The 17148-nt window shown below is 37.2% G+C and overlaps 2 protein-coding genes across 5 annotated transcripts; both read left to right on the top strand.

Moving 5' to 3' along the window:
* Window positions 1-61: 61 nt before the first annotated feature.
* On the top strand, window positions 62-17052 carry LOC113669046 (uncharacterized). Of its 4 annotated transcripts, none has more exons than XM_089214109.1 (9): window positions 5671-5768; window positions 7937-8063; window positions 10522-10696; window positions 11688-11928; window positions 13157-14430; window positions 15087-15224; window positions 15700-15830; window positions 16160-16316; window positions 16777-17052. In XM_089214109.1, exons 2-9 carry the CDS (start codon window positions 8061-8063, stop codon window positions 16923-16925), a joined length of 2268 nt encoding a protein of 755 aa, XP_089070235.1. In that variant the 5' UTR covers window positions 5671-5768; window positions 7937-8060; the 3' UTR covers window positions 16926-17052. The 4 variants fall into 4 exon arrangements, with proteins under 4 accessions (XP_089070237.1, XP_089070235.1, XP_089070236.1 ...); XM_089214110.1 differs by lacking the exon at window positions 5671-5768 and adding an exon at window positions 6910-7063; XM_027185038.2 differs by lacking the exon at window positions 5671-5768 and adding an exon at window positions 7585-7832.
* On the top strand, window positions 2589-5046 carry LOC113669047 (adenosine receptor A2a-like). Its single transcript, XM_027185039.2, has one exon. The coding sequence runs from the start codon at window positions 2904-2906 to the stop codon at window positions 3933-3935; it is 1032 nt and encodes a 343-aa protein (XP_027040840.2). The 5' UTR covers window positions 2589-2903; the 3' UTR covers window positions 3936-5046.
* Window positions 17053-17148: the final 96 nt, after the last annotated feature.

Below are 17148 nucleotides of genomic sequence, written 5' to 3'. Positions count from 1 at the left end.
CATCTTGATGCTGCATCTTTGTCTAATTTGAAAACACTTTTTTTTATTTTGGTTATTTATGCCTCTCTTATAGGGCTCCTAACGAAAGCCGACAACTGCCAGCTTTTTTAATAACGTCATATGTCGTACAACGTGGAACCATCAGAACTGAAATACATTTGGAAAAGACATTCTAGGTCTGAAGTGGGAATTGAAGAATAGTGAGTAGAATTTTTTTTCTTATATTTTTAAGTGTGTTTCATACAGGTAACTTTTCCAGAACATTGTGCATATTACTTGGTTAGAAAACGTGGTTTTGTCAACTTCGTGTCAACGTTGTATAATTGTGCAAAGTAAGGTATAGAACGTTATTATGATAAATATTTAAGACTTAGACTTAAATGTAAGAGTGTCGATCGTAATCCCCCATTAATATCAAACAAAATTATGGACAAAAGTGACGTAGGAATGTCCGAATTGTTTCTCGATATGGAAAAGAAAATAGTTTTAAAAAAAAGTTATGGTATATTCATAGCGATTGATACTTACATACACTCCTCTAATCAATCCAATGCTGTAAAGGACAAAACAACCGTGGTACTAAGGTAATGGTCGTAAAAAAAAAGATAAAGAACCTTGATCAGGTCTTGTAACTTCTGAGCAATGTAAATAATTTAATACGGGTTCATAGGGTCGAAATGGCTTTGACTCGATCTTAAAAGCGATGATTATCTCTTTTCGAACTTGATATATGCATAATAACTGTTATTCATGTTTGTCTGACACATACTGGGGAACGGAATGCAAAACATGTAAACGTTCTAAGCGATATTACAAGAGTATTATTCAATTGTGATAAGTCGAAGGCAACAAAATGTCAGGTTAACACAGAGAAAATTTGAACAAGTCATCATTTGTTGCCTTCATGCATCTTTTTTATACTTCTTGCCGAAAAAAAACCAACAAAATGTCAAATGTCAACAGAATTTTATCATGAAGACTAAGCAACAGAGTAAATGCCTCAATGCTATCTTGTAGACACACATTCACCTACCTTACACTTTTTTGCACGGAAACTGCGTTATGCCGTATGTACTATCGATTGCATTTCTTTGCTTAGCTGGTGTCCTTCTAGAAATTTAAGGACATACCATGTATTCGATAAAGGGGTAAGTTTCTAAAGAAACTGTGGTGCTGCGTCGGTGGGAGAGTATAGCAGGTAATTTAGTGTTAACAACAGGGTTGAAAACGTAAATTAGCCACCGTAAAGGGTAGAAAAGCTGACGTTTCGAGCGTTAGCCCTTCGTCAGAGCGATAAAATCAATCGCTCTGACGAAGGGCTAACGCTCGAAACGTCAGCTTTTTTACCTTTTACGGTGGCTAATTTACGTTTTCAACCCTGTTGTTAATACTAAATTACCATGTATTCGATAACCTGTCGGCGATAATACTTTCAACTTTGAAGATCTCTGGGTACTCATCTACAAGGGAAACTAGGAAAATACCGGCAGGGGAGAATCGAATCACCGTATGTTACCCGTAAGTCGGGAAAATTTGGTGTCATCAGTGTCAAATTTAAACCGATCGAACATTAGCAAAAATATTTGTTGGATTACTGACTAAAATGAACAATTGCGCGCCTTAAGGGAGTATCTTTGGAAGACTGACAAATTGCAAATTTGTAGCTAGAAATATAACTCAGGGTTGCGTTTTGCGTAGTCTTTGCTGTATATGCGTTTTGTACTCAAGCTCCAGTGTGAATTTGGCGTTGAGAACCAAAAGAAAATCTTAGAAATCCAGACAAACCTTAATCGACAGGTAAGTCACGAGAAAAAATTTGAATAAAAATCTCCACTTAGTCCTCATTTGTTGCCTTCGTGCATCTTTTTTTAACACTTATTGCCGAAAACAAACCAACAGAAGTCAAATGTCAACAAAATTTTGTCATGAAGACTAAGCAACAGAGTAAAATAATGTCTCAATGCGATCTTGCAGACACACATTCAGCTACCTTACACTTTTTTGCGCGGAAATTACGTTATACCGTATGCTCCACCAGGAATTTAAAGGCAATACCATGTATTCGATAACCTGTCGGCGATATTACTTTCAACCTTGAATATCTTCCGGTACTTATATACAGGGGGAAACTCGCCCTAAAAATTGATTGGGACTAACGTACGAATAGTTTAGGGAAATACCGGCAGGGGAGAATTGAATCACCGAATTCGAATGTTACCCTTAGTCGGGCAAATTTGGTGTCATGTCAAATTTAAACATCTGTTGGATTACTTACTAAGATGGACGCTTCCGCGCCCTAAGGAAGTCTTTTTTGGAAGTCTGACAAATTGCAAATTTGTGGCTAGAAATATGTACTCAGGGTCGCGTTTTGCTTAATATTTAATATAGATGCGTTTTGTACCTAATCTACAGTGTGAATTAGGCGTTGAAAACCAAAAGAAAATCCTAGAAACCCAGACAACACTTAATCGACGAGTCAGTCACGTTTGACCTTTAACATAATTCTCGATATTATCAGAAGTAGAAAGGCTTTTACTTATAGAATAAATGATGTGCATGACTAATTATATATTCCCATTAGCAAATAAACTGATTATAAACGCTGGCCATTTACTAGTTTCTTTAAGCTTTAAGATGCTTTTTCAATGTATGTTATTATTGTCGCATATTCAGCTGATTTCGCTTTTAACGAAAATGAAATGTTCGAGACAAAGAAAACCGGAAGTATTAGTGTACTATCGTGTTTAACCGCTGTTTAGCGCAACTGCGTTCCGAGAATGATCTGGCTCTATCTCAGTGAATGTGACAACGTTTGTGTAGCAAACAGCTTGAAAAGGAAAAGAATCATCGCTGCTAAGATCACTTTCAGCAAATTACAATCCTGAGGTAAGGAAGTAGAAAGAATGTCATTAATTGGCAAGTATCTCTGTGACAACACATCGGCTCCAACATATATCTCGTTCTTTACTGCGTCTACATCGATTTTCATCACCGTTGTTGCTTCCGTTGGCAACTCGTTGGTTATCCTTGCTGTGTTATTGAACCCAAACAAAGACCTGCGTTCGCCGTTCACTTACTTTTTGGTGAATCTTAGTGTAGCAGATCTCGTCGTTGGTCTCGTACTTGGCCCTTTGAGTACAGTGTATCACATCTTTGAAGGGGTCGGTATGCTTCACCAAGGTTTTCAAGGCGTGTCGCACATTCTTTACTTCACTTCATGTACAGCGTCCCTTCTCAGCCTTATAGCCTTGGCACTAGATCGTTATTTCGCTATTACGTATCCTCTGCAATACAGAGCCAAACTTAGCTCCATCAGAGCTTTATTGATATCTGTGGTGGTATGGATTATTTCAGCTCTGCTTCCGATGGTCTACTTCATTATTGGCTTCAGCAAATTCCTCTTTGTATTTGCCAACACTGCTATAGCTATCACCTTTGCTGTCCTGATATTCACCACTACCAAGATTTTCAAGTATCTGCGTTGCCAAGTACGGCAATGGGACAGTCTGCATGACAGCTCAGAGGAGAATTTGGCTTTGAAACGAGCGGTGAAGTGGGAGGCTAAAATAATCAAAACATTGGTTATCGTGTTAACTCTATTTCTTGTCTTTTATCTTCCTTCGTGTATTTGTATCTATATCATAAGCTTTTGTGCTAGTTGTGATTGTGTGTTTATTCATTGGTTCAGAGATATCCAGCTTGTTCTTGTGATGGGCAATTCAGGGGTAAATCCTTTCGTGTATGCGTGGAGATTAGAAAATTTCCGCAAAGCTTTCAAGAACATGCTGGACTGCCATGCTTGTTTAAGGCGACTGAGGTCAGTCCCACGTTTGAGTCTACAATTGTCGTCTATAAGCACAGACGTCTCCCTTAACAATTCCGCTGAACAAGGTGGCAATCTAGATGAAAGAAAGCAGGCTCAGGAAAGGATATGATCACCTTATAACAAGAGGCTGTTAGACGATAAATCCTGGAGTAAATTGAACTTCCGGTCTTAGTTTTATAATTGTATTGTAAAATGTAAGATAAAGTGATATATATTTGGCCTATATGTTTTTGCCAAAACTGTGATGTATAACAGTGGTAATTACAACCAAAACTAACGACTATTTGGTTTTTTGAATTTTTCAGTATTTTTCATGAGTCAGCTCCCTTTTTTGGTAGGTTAGAGGATGAATGTTGACAAAAGGTGTCACTGAGATTTAAAAACCGAAATTTTATCCATGCATGATCTAACTAATTGAAAATAACAGCCTGGTGTGAAAACAATTTGAAAATTTCAAGCGAACTAAAAAGCTTTGTATTTATTTGAGTTACTCATTTCTTTTGACATGAGCCGAACACTAAACAAAGCAAGTTTTGTAAACAAACATCCTTTCCATAGCTAGTACGTAATTGAGTAATGCAATTAGACAATCAAGTGAACCGGTAACAGCCTTCAAAGAAATACAATTACGGAAATTAAACTAGCTTAATATAATCGTTTAGTTTTCATCCTGAGCGAACACTTGAAAGTTGCATTGGTTTTAGAGTAAACAAAGTGTGTATTTGTATGACGAACTAGAAATTTTGACTTGGAATTGGCACACTTTGCCAACCAGTTCATTGTTCTTCTATTATAGCTTCAACTTCAATTTCAACTTTAATTTCAGAACAATATCAATTTAATATGCAGGTTGAACCGCATACAGCTTAAAAGGGCTTGTCGAGCAGATTTTCTTTGGAACGATTTGGCTCCGGTTTTTCGATGGGTGGATAACATAATTGACTGAGAAAATAATCCCTATTCGGTGGAAACCACAGTACGGTTTGTTGACACTTATCACTGGATAGCGATTTATCCATTGGCTAACAGTATCCGCCCTTTTAACTTCTGGACCTTTTTGGATGACCTCGAGGCGATGAGAAACCAAGAAAAAGATGATTTCGAAGAAATGCATGGATATTTTTAGATAATGGAGGTCTATGGTTTTAAATATAGCATTAAGCTTGTCGGCTTACCTATTGTGAGAAAAGTGGGAATAATAAATATTTAATGAGAACTCAGTGGTAAACTGTTGATTTGATGTTTCACATCTCATGCCAAGATTCGAGAACGCTATGTAAACTTTAAGAATTTATCAGTGAGAAAAGCAATTGTCACATATTTTGGAACTTTTACATGGCGAGAGGCCTGAGGTTCCCTTCAACCGTAAGACATGGAAGGAAGGGGGGATGCGGAGGATAACATGACATTCCCCACCTCCCTCTTTATTTTGTTTCCTTGTCCTTTCTTCAAGAAGATTTTAGCACACCACTGGAGATATCGAGGAAGGTCTGACTCACGATATGTATTTTCAACTTATTTGGTAAATAAGGCGGTTAGTTCTACCTGTAGATACTTCATGCCATAGAGTTGTAATTTAGTTAATCAATTCATTTGTCTCTTGTTGTTTTGTCAAGGCGGCTCAGAACTTTCTGACCTGGCTAGCTGAGCATCATTTGATATATGACGGTGCGCCTACCAAGTTGATAATTCCCCCAGCTAGCTAAGTTTGTTGCGTTTCCAAACCCTAAAATCAGTACCTATATTTTCTATGAAAATAACTGTCCTCCATACATTTGCTATGATAATAAAAAGGAGAATTTGTGTAGCAATCAATATCCTCTCTCGCCTATGATCATTTCCTTAATGACATTTGTTTCCTTGTCCTTTCTTCAAGAAGATTTTAGCACACCACTGGAAAACTAACTATTTTATATTGCGCGCTCTGGAGATATTAAGGAAGGTATGACTCACGATATGTATTTTCAACTTATTTGGTAAATAAGGCGGTTAGTTCTGCCTGTAGATACTTCATGCCATAGGGTTGTAATTTAGTTAATCAATTCATTTGTCTCTTGTTGTTTAATTTGCCGTTTTCTTCATTATGGGATGGATATGAATGCATCAGAAGGGAGCTCCTCTTCGTTTCACGTTAAAGGGCTGTTTAGTTGCCTTAAATTCTTCGTCCCCGCAGAGAACTTGGTCAAATTCATTATTTGTATAGTACGTCTTCTTCAGCGTTAGTTTATACTTTTGCGATATACATTTAGACTGCTGCAAATGTTTTAGTGTGTAAACATCAAGAAACAAAGAGTTAGTCAAGGCGGCTCAGAACTTTCTGACCTGGCTAGCTGAGCATCATTTGATATATGACGGTACGCCTACCAAGTTAATAATTCCCCCAGCTAGCTAAGTTTGTTGCGTTTCCAAACCCTAAAATCAGTACCTATATTTTCTATGAAAATAACTGTCCTCCATTTGTTATGATAATAAAAAGGAGAATTTGTGTAGCAATCAATATCCTCTCTCGCCTATGATCATTTCCTTAATGACATTGATGATTGGGTCAAGAGTGCACTGTGCGAGGAAATTCGGTAATAGTCACTTTAGGGTTAATTAAATATTCATAGGGTTTTTTTTTCCCCTTGCATCAGTTACTTATCCTTCACGTATTTTACAAAAGTGAAACTTTGTTGACGTAATTAAGTGACGTACGCCAAGATAATGTACGGTTATATTTCTCCAATTTAATAGATTTTTTTTTCGATTTTGAGGAAATGGGATATTTGACAATCAGAGGAAAATGAATTTTAAAAAACCCACCAATGTACAAAAGACATTGCAGAAAAAGTGCAGAAAGAACAGTAGAGGATTTGGTGCTAGTACAATCGAAAAGATTTATTAGTTTCAAAAATCCAATAAGTTTCTTTTCAGTCTAAATGAGACAGGTTACACTTAAGTTATAAGATATTTGCTTAACCCATGCAAAAAAAAAATTTCAAATATGGAACCGTTTCATCGTAAATAATTTACACGTGAAAAGATATATACTCAGCTGGCTTAGGTTTAAAACTCATTAGATCATGAGGCATTGTGAAATCAAGCCATAATCGTGAAAGTAAACGTTTCTCTCTTTTACCAGTTGTGTTTCTGACATTTTTGGTCATAAACTTCAACCTGCGCAACAAACTCATACTTTTAATAGTATCTGCCTACGCTTAAAGGAACCTTCTTGCGAGGGAGGACGATGAAATAATGGTGAGCAACAAAAACTACTGATGTCCGGAGCTTCCCGTCCTTTGAAAGGGAAGAGAGATGTCTTTTTGTTTGCAAGGAAGTTAATTTTACGAAGGATTGAGCATATTTCTATTCTTCTAAGTCAAAAGGAAAGCCTTAAACAAGTCATCACAATTTCTTTCCCTCTACTGACATTATTGGATTAAGAGATAAATCATTTAAGTATAGCAATGACTTAAGGTAGACAGAAAAGAATCGAACAACTTACAGGGCTGAAATGTCATGAGGTAAATGACTAGGAGAATACCTCAGTTAAAACGATCAGATTTGCCCATTCGGTAGCATTGCGGCAAATTTTCCATGTTTTATTCTTTGTTCGTCATGGAAATTCCATTTTTTTCTAATTTCTGGAAAATTAGGAGCTTATGGTTAAAACAAGATTAAGGTCCACAAAAATGAACCTTTTTATTTAGTTTCATGTTTATCACATAATTAGCTTTGCTAGGGATAATATATACTAAGTAGATTGACGAAGAATCAAATTTGCATAGTTATGCCTAGTCATGATAATATATAACTAATTTAGTGCTTAAAATACGAATTTAGTTGGTGCTGGCGCTATTGCGGCTCACGCTGAAAAAAAGGATGTTAAAAAAATATCATGTGCAAGTTCCATGATGCAGATTGATTCTGGGTAAAATCGCTCGCTGAGGTTTGTTAATACGTGCCAGGTAAGATCGAGCGCAGAATACTTTTGTCGAAAGTGAATAAGAAATAGCTGAAACTTGAGGTTTGTAAAAAATTTAAATGAAGGGATGGCATCTTGATTTTGCACTTTTGTCTAATTTGAAAATGCTTTTTTTTTTATTTTGGTTATTTATGCCTCTCCTATAGGGCTCCTAGATGGGGCTGACGATTGCCAGCTTTTTGAATAACGTCGTATGTCGTACAACGTGGGACCATTAGAACTGAAATACATTTGGAAAAGATAATCCAGGTCTGAAGTAGGAACTGAAGAATGGTGAGTAGAATTTTTTTCTTATATTTTTAAACGATTGGAAGTTATCACTTTAAAACTTTGTTTAATCTTTAAAGAATCGTCAGTGTGTTACATACAGGTAACTTTTCCAAAACATTCTGCAGATTACTTGGTTAGAAAACATAGTTTTGTCAACTTCGTGTCAACGTTGTAATATTGTGCAAAGTAAGGAAATGCGACTGGCCTGTTGAGTTAATTTTATGGGCATTGCATGAATTACTTTTTTTTCCTTTTAGCGAATAAAGCTAAATAAAAAATACCTGACAGATTCTCTCGTATGTACAAAAATTTTGTAAAGTCGACTTTCCCTTAGTTTAATCTAGAAAAACAGAATGTTTCAGAGAATGAAAGAATTATTCTCAAAACAGCTTCCATTGCTTTTTGTTTCTTTCCATTGCTTTTTTCTTCTTTAATATTTTGTTTTTTGTTTTTTTACTTTTTTATTGTATTTTGTTGTAGCTCTTTTTTTTATAGTCTTAAGGAAAAATTTAGTGATTTTCCGTGCAACTTGGAACAATTTATTTATTACTTTAGCCGTTCTCAACTCATTTGCGTTTCTTTCATTTTAATGTTAAAAAAAAAATAAAAGGCAACAGTAAGGTCTTTCAACTATCAATAGTAAATATCGCTTTGTACTCGCCGCCTTGGTGCACCTGTAAGTGGACATTGTTATGTTAACATTCCTGGTAGCGACCTTTTCTGGTAAATTATTTCTCAGGAAAGTTGCCAGCTGAACTTGCGTCCGTAATTTAGTTCTTTTCATACGATAATTTTCCTCGTTGCCACCTGTTCAAAATTAACACCAACATCGCATAGATAAGCAGAAATTTTAATTAACTTCTTATTTTTACTTTCTACGTTGCTCTACCGCAACTAATTTCGAAACTATATGATTAATTCCCCCTTTCTTGGTTAGTGTTCTCCGGACAGATGGAATATTTAAGTGGAAATTACCGTAAAGTGTAAATTTAGAGAACAATAGAACCCCACGCTCAAGAGTACTTGACCCTTTAAGTCCCAAAATCTCATTATAAATTCTCCTTATTAACTGCCAAATGATTCTCATTGTATTAATTTGGAGAATTTGGTCTTGGATCAATTAGTCATCCCATAATTAATATTTTTCTTTATTCTCCTAACTTGTCTGCATGATATTGTATGATATGGTCAGGAGAAATTCTGTCTTGGTCGCTCACGGGAGTTATGAGGTTAGGGAAGTACATCGTAAACCTTTTGCTTACATCGTTCACTCTACTTGTGATCAGAAAGATTACACTATTAAGTACGCTAGTGTTCATGGCAGCTGTCGGCGTGAAATAAAATAAACTTCAGTGAGAAACAGACGGAATTTGACCCTTTACGCCCGAACTAAGCATGCCGAAGTACGTCTTGTGTAGGAGGAAACGCCGATACGAGTTTCCATTCCCGCAGCTTTGTCGTGCCCATCAAGTTATTTCCTCCGTTACCGTTGCGTTCCCTGCGAAAGTCTAGTTGTAGGCGACAAACCTATCGTAACGATGGACTCAAGCGAAGAGTGGAAAGAGCAACTGAGTGATCTAAAAAATGCTAGTTACTTAAATGATTTGACCGTTACAACTAGAAATGGAAAAAAAAAACAGTCGACTTTTATTTTCGTTTAAGAAAGAAAAAAAATGCGCCCAAAAAATTAATCGGTTTCTTAATTCTCTTGCCAAATTCCAGCTGGTCAGATGTAAAAAGCCCACTTGAACATAACTATGGAATAGAGAAATACGATACATGCAGATTGTGGTACCGTTATGGTTATTATACCTCTAGATATTATTTCATGTTAGTGCTTCTTTTATCCTTTTCACTCTCAAGATCTCATCAATAATCTCTTTACTGTCTGCCATACAATTCTTATGATGTTCGTTCGGAGGATTTAGTATTGGATCAACTTCAAAATAATAATCTCCTAATTGATATCTTTCTTGTAACCATCACTTATGTGCGAGATATTATATTTCTATAAAAAAGTAAATTCTGCCTTGTTCACTCTTAGGAGTAAGAGAATTGACAGAAAGAACCAAGGCTTTCAGCGGAAATGTGCTGTGTTCTATATAAAAGGAAATAAAATGAATTAAATGCCTGATAGGAATGACGCATAGGTATATTGACTTGTTCACGAGAAAAGAAGTATTTTTCGTTTTACTTTTCTATGAGAATAATATTGCTATTCAAATTGTAAATATCAGTTCTGGGCCTTTCGTAGTTTTTCTGTTTTTAAATCAAAGCGCCCTAACAGGATTTACATAAGTCGTGGAAGCTGTGCAAAGCATTCGCAGGCAAGCTAGAGTTTAAAGTGCCACGAGGACCAATTCTCGTCTGTGTGTGACTTCAAACTAACCACCGTTTTAAGAGCATTGATAACACTAAAGCAAATCAGTAATGGGGCAATCCACTACCTCACTTCTTGCAGATTACACAAGCTGTTGGTCTAAAGACGATGCTGATCTTGATATTCACTGTGATGTTCTTTTGTGGCTTTGAAAAAGCAGCTAACTCATCAGTACCTGCACCAAATACAACAGGATTGCAACCTCCTCCACTTACTCCCGCACCAGGAATCCAACCTTCTTTATCTACTCCCGCACGTAAGTAGAAATAGCAAGATAACGTCTCTATCTGCATTTGCCCTCAGTGACAGTGCTTGACTTGAACGTACAGATCGGGCTCAGCAATGAATGCAACTTTCCGGAAAAAAATGGCTTGAAAACGGCGAAGAGGCTGAATCGGCCAGGATCAGAAAATGGTTTACTAATAAGCAGTCCCTCCCAACCCCCCCTCCCCCCAGCTTCTCAATCAGAAATATAGAGTGTATGTAACTAAAGCCGGGACTGTTGTCGACTTTGAAAGTTATACGTTATACTTTACTGAGATATCCTGTTACTAACGCCTCCATACTTTTATACGGTTCATGTTGTAATACAGCTACATTGTCATTATTAAAACTCTATGCGATGTAAAGAAGGCCATACTCTTACTAAAGAGAGCAATACAGAAATGCTGTTGAAGAATTTCTGGGTGTCTAATATCTTTAATTCTACTAATTGTGTTTTACTTATGGGGACCTGATAGCTTCCAAAATATCAATTGTCAATTAGTTCCACAACCTCAAACGAATGAAGAATTGAGACGACCCCAATAAATTGTGAAGCCTTGCAGCGTTGTATCACGCCCAGCAGTCTTCTGACTCAGATTCTCTGAAATCAACATCTGTATTCTCTAATATAGCGTGGTTCAGTTGAGACGTCTAAATACAAGTTTAAGAACTGCTTTAGACTAAATGTATAATGATAAAAGGTTTTGATTAAACCAGGCTATATTTTTTAGGCTGTCTTCAATAATTTCAGGAGCCAGGAAAAGTTAGAATTGTTCATGAAACAACAAAATCTTCTTGAGAGTATGTAAGCTTTCAGTTGGTGGATTTAATATTCCCATGGTGGGGATATTATGACTTTATGACTGTGAATTCAAGAACATTTTAAGTTAAAAATATAGGGAAATATCAAGTACTATTTAATTGAACTTTTCTGTTTCTCATTTTATTTAATTGTTCGCAATTTCATTTTATTTTTGCACCAGCCGTAAAGGATCTGCTGATTCAGTATCATAACAAGACCATAAGCACAAGCAGCCTCCTCATCAGACTAAACATGACTTCTTCCCCATTTGATATGACAAGGATGTGCCCCTCATCCGAGTATTCTTGCACTCGGATATGCCCTTTGGACGACCAAGACCAAGAACGAGCGTACAAAAGGCCTTGCTATTGCGATACGTTATGTTTCAAGTTGGGGGATTGTTGCTTCGATTACTTCTTGAGGTAATACATTTTGACAGGATAAGGAAGGGGGGGGGGGGTTAAGTTGGAAAACTAAGTCCTTCCAAGAAGGACTAATTTCTAAAGTAATTCCTTCATTGTTATGTCGTTATTGCCATGCACTCTCTAATTTCCAAGAAGGATCTACAAAGGACGAATTTTTTTCTCGAAGTGGGTTAACCTGAACATCTAATGTGGCCTATTTTGATTCCCTTCCCAAAACATTTAGAACTAAGAGTGATAACATGCAAACTGCAAACCACTCTTTTGACAATTAAGTCTTGTAGCTTAATCCTTGAAAACACCTCTGTTCTTGTCAATTCCATATGAAGGCATTATTTGCTTGCTCATATGCATTTTCAATTTGTGCGGCGTCGAGTTTAGCTTCAAACCTTAAGTTTACCAAAGTTCTTTCATCTCCTGGTTAGTAGATAACACATAAATATTTCGTAGTTCTCTAAATAGAAGCTCTTTGACGCAGCTTGAAGCAGTTTCAGAAAGAAAGGTCATGGATTTCATCTTGCGCATTTTACTTCAAATGAATAAAGGGGGTAATTTTCTAAAGAAATTTACTTATTGCGTCGGTGGGAGAGTATAACAGGGTAATCTAGTACATATATTGTGTTGATAAAGTAAATTGGCCACCGTAAAGAGTTGAAAAGCTGACGTTTCGAGCGAGGACGAGGGGCTAACGCTCGAAACGTCAGCTTTTAAAACTCTTTACAGTGGGCAATTTACGTTATCAACTGAGTTGATAATACTAAATTTCACTGATACTTCGTTATGTCTATTAACATAAATGAGGTTGATCCATCGAAGGGGAAGGATGAGTGGTCGACTGCCTGACTCCTTGACAACCTCAGTGGCTGACTTTCCACCAAAAAAGTTTACTTTTTAAAGCACTCAACATCAACATCTTCATCAGACCAAATACGACTTTTTTCTTCTTTTAAGATTAAAGATCTTTGGTCAACCTTCAATTCGCTAGCACAGTGATACACCTTTTAGATAACACAGATCAGTTTTATACTTCAATATGAGGATGGACAGACTAACTCATATACATAGGAGACCATGAAAGTACAGATTGACTAACTAAGGGAATGATACTTGACATCCCGATCGATTAACCACTTAATTGAACTAGTTTTTTTTTCCACATTGGCGGTTTCTGTGACCTATCAGTTCAGTTCAGTCGGCCAGTCGTACTTACATATCCCTTTTCTTCAAGGTGTAAGGTTTCCAAGACACCGAAAAAGAGCCCTACTAAGCGGAAGTGTATAAAAACGAACAACTCGACGGATTATGGGTTCGTAATGATTTCCAGCTGTCCATCAAACAATCCCGACCAGAGTCTGAATTCCCTATGCGTTGAAAAACCCACCGCGACAAATCTTCTCAGACTTTTGCCTGTAACAGACATGGAGGAAAAACTCACGTACAAGAATGTGTTCTGTTCTAAATGCAATCATGCTAAGAATCAGACATACTGGAAATTCTCCGCCTCGTGCAAAGGTATTAGCACTCATAACGTTCCAAAGGACAGATCACAGATGTTGGAATACATAATGACGAGATGTGAATGGGAATTCAAAGCACCAACTGGTAATAAGCATCTGCTAAAGCAATGCCTGGCCATAGAGCAAAGCTGTTCAGATCCAACAGTAATTCAAGCAGAACCACTGCTGCCCGATTTATGTTCATTTTACGCCTTTCCTGTTTGTTACAGCGCTCAAGAAAAGAATCCACATTGTGAAATCTGCAAGGGCAAAGACATTAGCGCATATTCTTGTGCCTGCTTCTCAGTGAATCCACCACCACCACCACCACCACCACCTACAAAACCTGGCACACCTCCCTTGGATATCTTATTCGACTTTTCCTCCTCTTTCCACACCATAAGACTGGGAAAACAGAAGACTGTCGTAATGAACAAGCTGTGTGCTGAAGGAACCGTATTTGATCCCTTCACTGAAAAATGCATTCAAGTCAGCGTTCACATTGCTACGAATAATGAAAGTTCCATCAACTGTTCCTTTGTCGAAATGGAACTAAATTCTGTTAGAATTCAAACTAACGGCTCAGTATGGATTCCATTGCACAAACAATCGTTCGGTAATGAAAGCTTCTTTATCAATGGGTCATCTCTCTTCCTTTGTATGAACCTCAGTCGTAACTATGTCGTGACGGAAACAGTCGCATCAAGAAAGATCACACCACGACAAGTGTTAACGTACATCGGATGCACCACCTCCATAATCTCCCTACTTTTTCTTCTTGGTACTTACATTGCAATTGCAGAGCTGAGGAATTTGCCAGGGAAGAACCTCATGAATCTTTCCTGTGCAATGTTGTTGTACCATACTATGTTCTTTCTATCTGGTGAGACCGACAAGCCACATTTTTGCATGACGGTGTCCATTCTACTCCATTATTTCCTGTTGTGTTCATTTTTCTGGATGGGAGTTTTGGCATTTGATGTGGCAAAGACGTTTGGAGCCACAGGTAACTTATTTCATGGACTTTAAGATGCATATTTGGTGCTTCTTTTAAACCGAGATGGTAGGCTCTCTTACCAGTGTGATATCAATTAGGAGTTGCACACTAAATACTGTCGAAAATTATATTTTCGTAAAGTAGTAAGAAGGAAACGTGTTGACCTTATTTTGGTCTCGGAGCCTGAAAACACCTTACCAAAAGCAACGGTTAAATCGTAGCTCTCGTTTTCTTGAAGTTAAAGAATTCAAACATGAAATTCATTGTAATGAACATCAGGATACCGGCGCTACAAAAATACGTTTACCTTTATCTTTATCGTCATTGACGGTAGGTGAGGAGGACATGGTGAGAACGAAAATCGATATTTTCAATTTTTGACTTGTTTGTGGACAACTTGAGTGCGAACTTTATGGTCTGAGTCTGAATTACTTAATTCGCACCTCCCGTTTCTATTAGACCTCCAACCTCCAAACTGCATTTAGCATTTCATCAATTTATTCATTTGTTTAAATTCCTTTGCAATAAAGGTATAAGGAAGCAAAAAGCGCAGATGTAAATAGAGTAAGACTTTAGAGTCAATAAAATTAGAGATATTGGTTATGAGACTTATCTTGGTCTCTCCGATTGCTTAAACTAACAAATGTATCTATTTTCAAAAATAGGGCAACCAGCACATTCTCGTTCTAGTGGTAACACAAATGCGTTAATGGTATACTGCGTATTTGCCTGGATCACTCCTGCTCTTGTTGTGATCACAAGTGTAACTCTGGATAAAACAGACGCATTCAGCATTGGATACGGTACGACGGTACAGTGAAAACAATCTCCCTCAACCCCTGACTGAACTCTTTTTCGAGCCCTGTGGGTAGAATTCCTAGAAATATATCGTAACACCCACTTTTATTTGGCCCTTTATTTATTCCTACAAGCAGTTACTTCGTGGTTTTTCCAAATGAGAACTGGTTATCTGCAATCCATACTAATCTCTGCTATCCTTAATCAGACTTGTTTCTTATCAGCTCCATTCGTTTCTCTTAAATTTTTTTTCCACCCCAGAATACAGTCTTTGTGATTTTTTACTTAATGTAAAGGTCGTTCCCCTTAACTCTCAACATGCACGCCTCAAAATCTCTTTACGTGCATTCTCCAAGATTTCAGCGCTATATTTTTTTAAAGTTCGTTTGGTAATTTAATTCAATGAATACCTGCTGTACACTTGATCAACACACGTGTCTCTCCCATGCATTCTATAGAGCTTCCTGATTTTTCAATTAGGTGACATTTTCTGCTGGATTTCAAATGGCAAAGCACTTCTTCTGGTACTTGGTCTACCCGTGGCAGTCATCATAATTTTCAACATAGCTGCTCTTTCCTACACGATGGCTTCTATTTGGAAAGTTAAGAAGGTAGTTCTCGAAGTTTCTCTTCTATTCATGCAAGACCTGACTCAACATGATTATTTCTCTGTAAAAGTGTTGGTGGCCGTTATTGAGCGGTTCGCGGTTGTCCGAAGTTCTAACGGTTTAGGGAACCATGGTATTTTCAGTTGATCTTGCCCACGTTTTTCTAAGTACTTATTGCTTCATTGACAATGAGCCTATGACGTTTATCTTGATCCAATCAAATATCTTAGACTCCCTGAAAGATTACTGGAAAGACAATACATTTTAAACTAGGTCGTCAATAATTTGTCCCTAGCTAGTAACAAAGCAAATTACCTTTTCCTTCATGACAGACCACGCGTCACGTAACAAGTAACGAGACCAGTCTTCTTATCCTGTACTTAAAGCTGTCTTCGTCTATTGGCTTCACCTGGATATTGGGTTTCATCGTTCCATTTGCCAAAGTGGAGTTTCTGAATTATTTGTTTGTGATTTTAAACAGTCTTCAAGGTACGTTTTCTATGCAAATGACGGTTAGCAAGTAAAAGGTAGGTCCATGACTTTAATCTGTACCGAAGAATCATTGAAACGGACCAAAACATTTGGATAAAAAATCGAATATTCCACTCAGGTGCAATCCTGAATATTCTTTCTCCTTTTTGCTAGAAGACATCAATGTCATCTAATCCTTAATATCGAGGGCGCTAATGACTACATCATAGAAGACTCGTTGATTCTACGTTTTGTTACCCCATCATCATGTTACTATGATCAATTACACCATAGAAGACTCCTTGATTCTACGTTTTGTTACCACATTATCATGTTACCATGATCAAAAATTCATATGAAATTATTTCACCTTCCTTCTGATCAAGCATTCATCTCCATTAAATCAATGTTTTTAGTTGGAAATTAATGTAAGTGGTTCCACTTATACAGTGATTCATTAACACCCTGTTATTTATAGGATTCTTCATTTTTCTGGCTTTCGTGGCAAACAGACGGACATATAGCAAGATAAAGGCTTATTATGTGTCACGATTCAGCCCCACAAACCACACTGATACAAATGAATGCCAGTCCGGGTCGACTCATGTCAGGAAAATCGCAACATAGCCTACTCGTGGGATTTATTATTGATGTACAGTATTTTAGATTTAACTCTCACTTGTCTTTTGACAGAATATTCAACATAATGAAATCTCACTCAGCTCAATAAAAATTTGAAACTGATGATGTGAAACATGGCTTCAGAAGTGTATTGCATAAGTCATATCTCATCACTCGATGTACGAATTTTGCCTTTTAGCCCACCACGAGAACTGCAAATAACTACCAA

Source organism: Pocillopora damicornis, chromosome 8 (genome assembly GCF_964200805.1).
Source record: "Pocillopora damicornis chromosome 8, jaPocDami1.2, whole genome shotgun sequence".
In the NCBI taxonomy this organism is placed as follows: domain Eukaryota; kingdom Metazoa; phylum Cnidaria; class Anthozoa; order Scleractinia; family Pocilloporidae; genus Pocillopora; species Pocillopora damicornis.
Note: the sequence above shows the minus strand (reverse complement) of the source record. Positions and strands in the feature narration are given on the sequence as shown.

Coding starts and splice junctions, on each gene's coding strand:
- LOC113669047 (XM_027185039.2), top strand. CDS start 2,904: ATGTCATTAATTGGCAAGTATCTCTGTGACAACACATCGGCTCCAACA.
- LOC113669046 (XM_089214109.1), top strand. Junction 11,929..13,156: donor TGCTTCGATTACTTCTTGAG/GTAATACATTTT, acceptor CTTTTCTTCAAG/GTGTAAGGTTTCCAAGACAC. Junction 16,317..16,776: donor GATTTTAAACAGTCTTCAAG/GTACGTTTTCTA, acceptor TGTTATTTATAG/GATTCTTCATTTTTCTGGCT.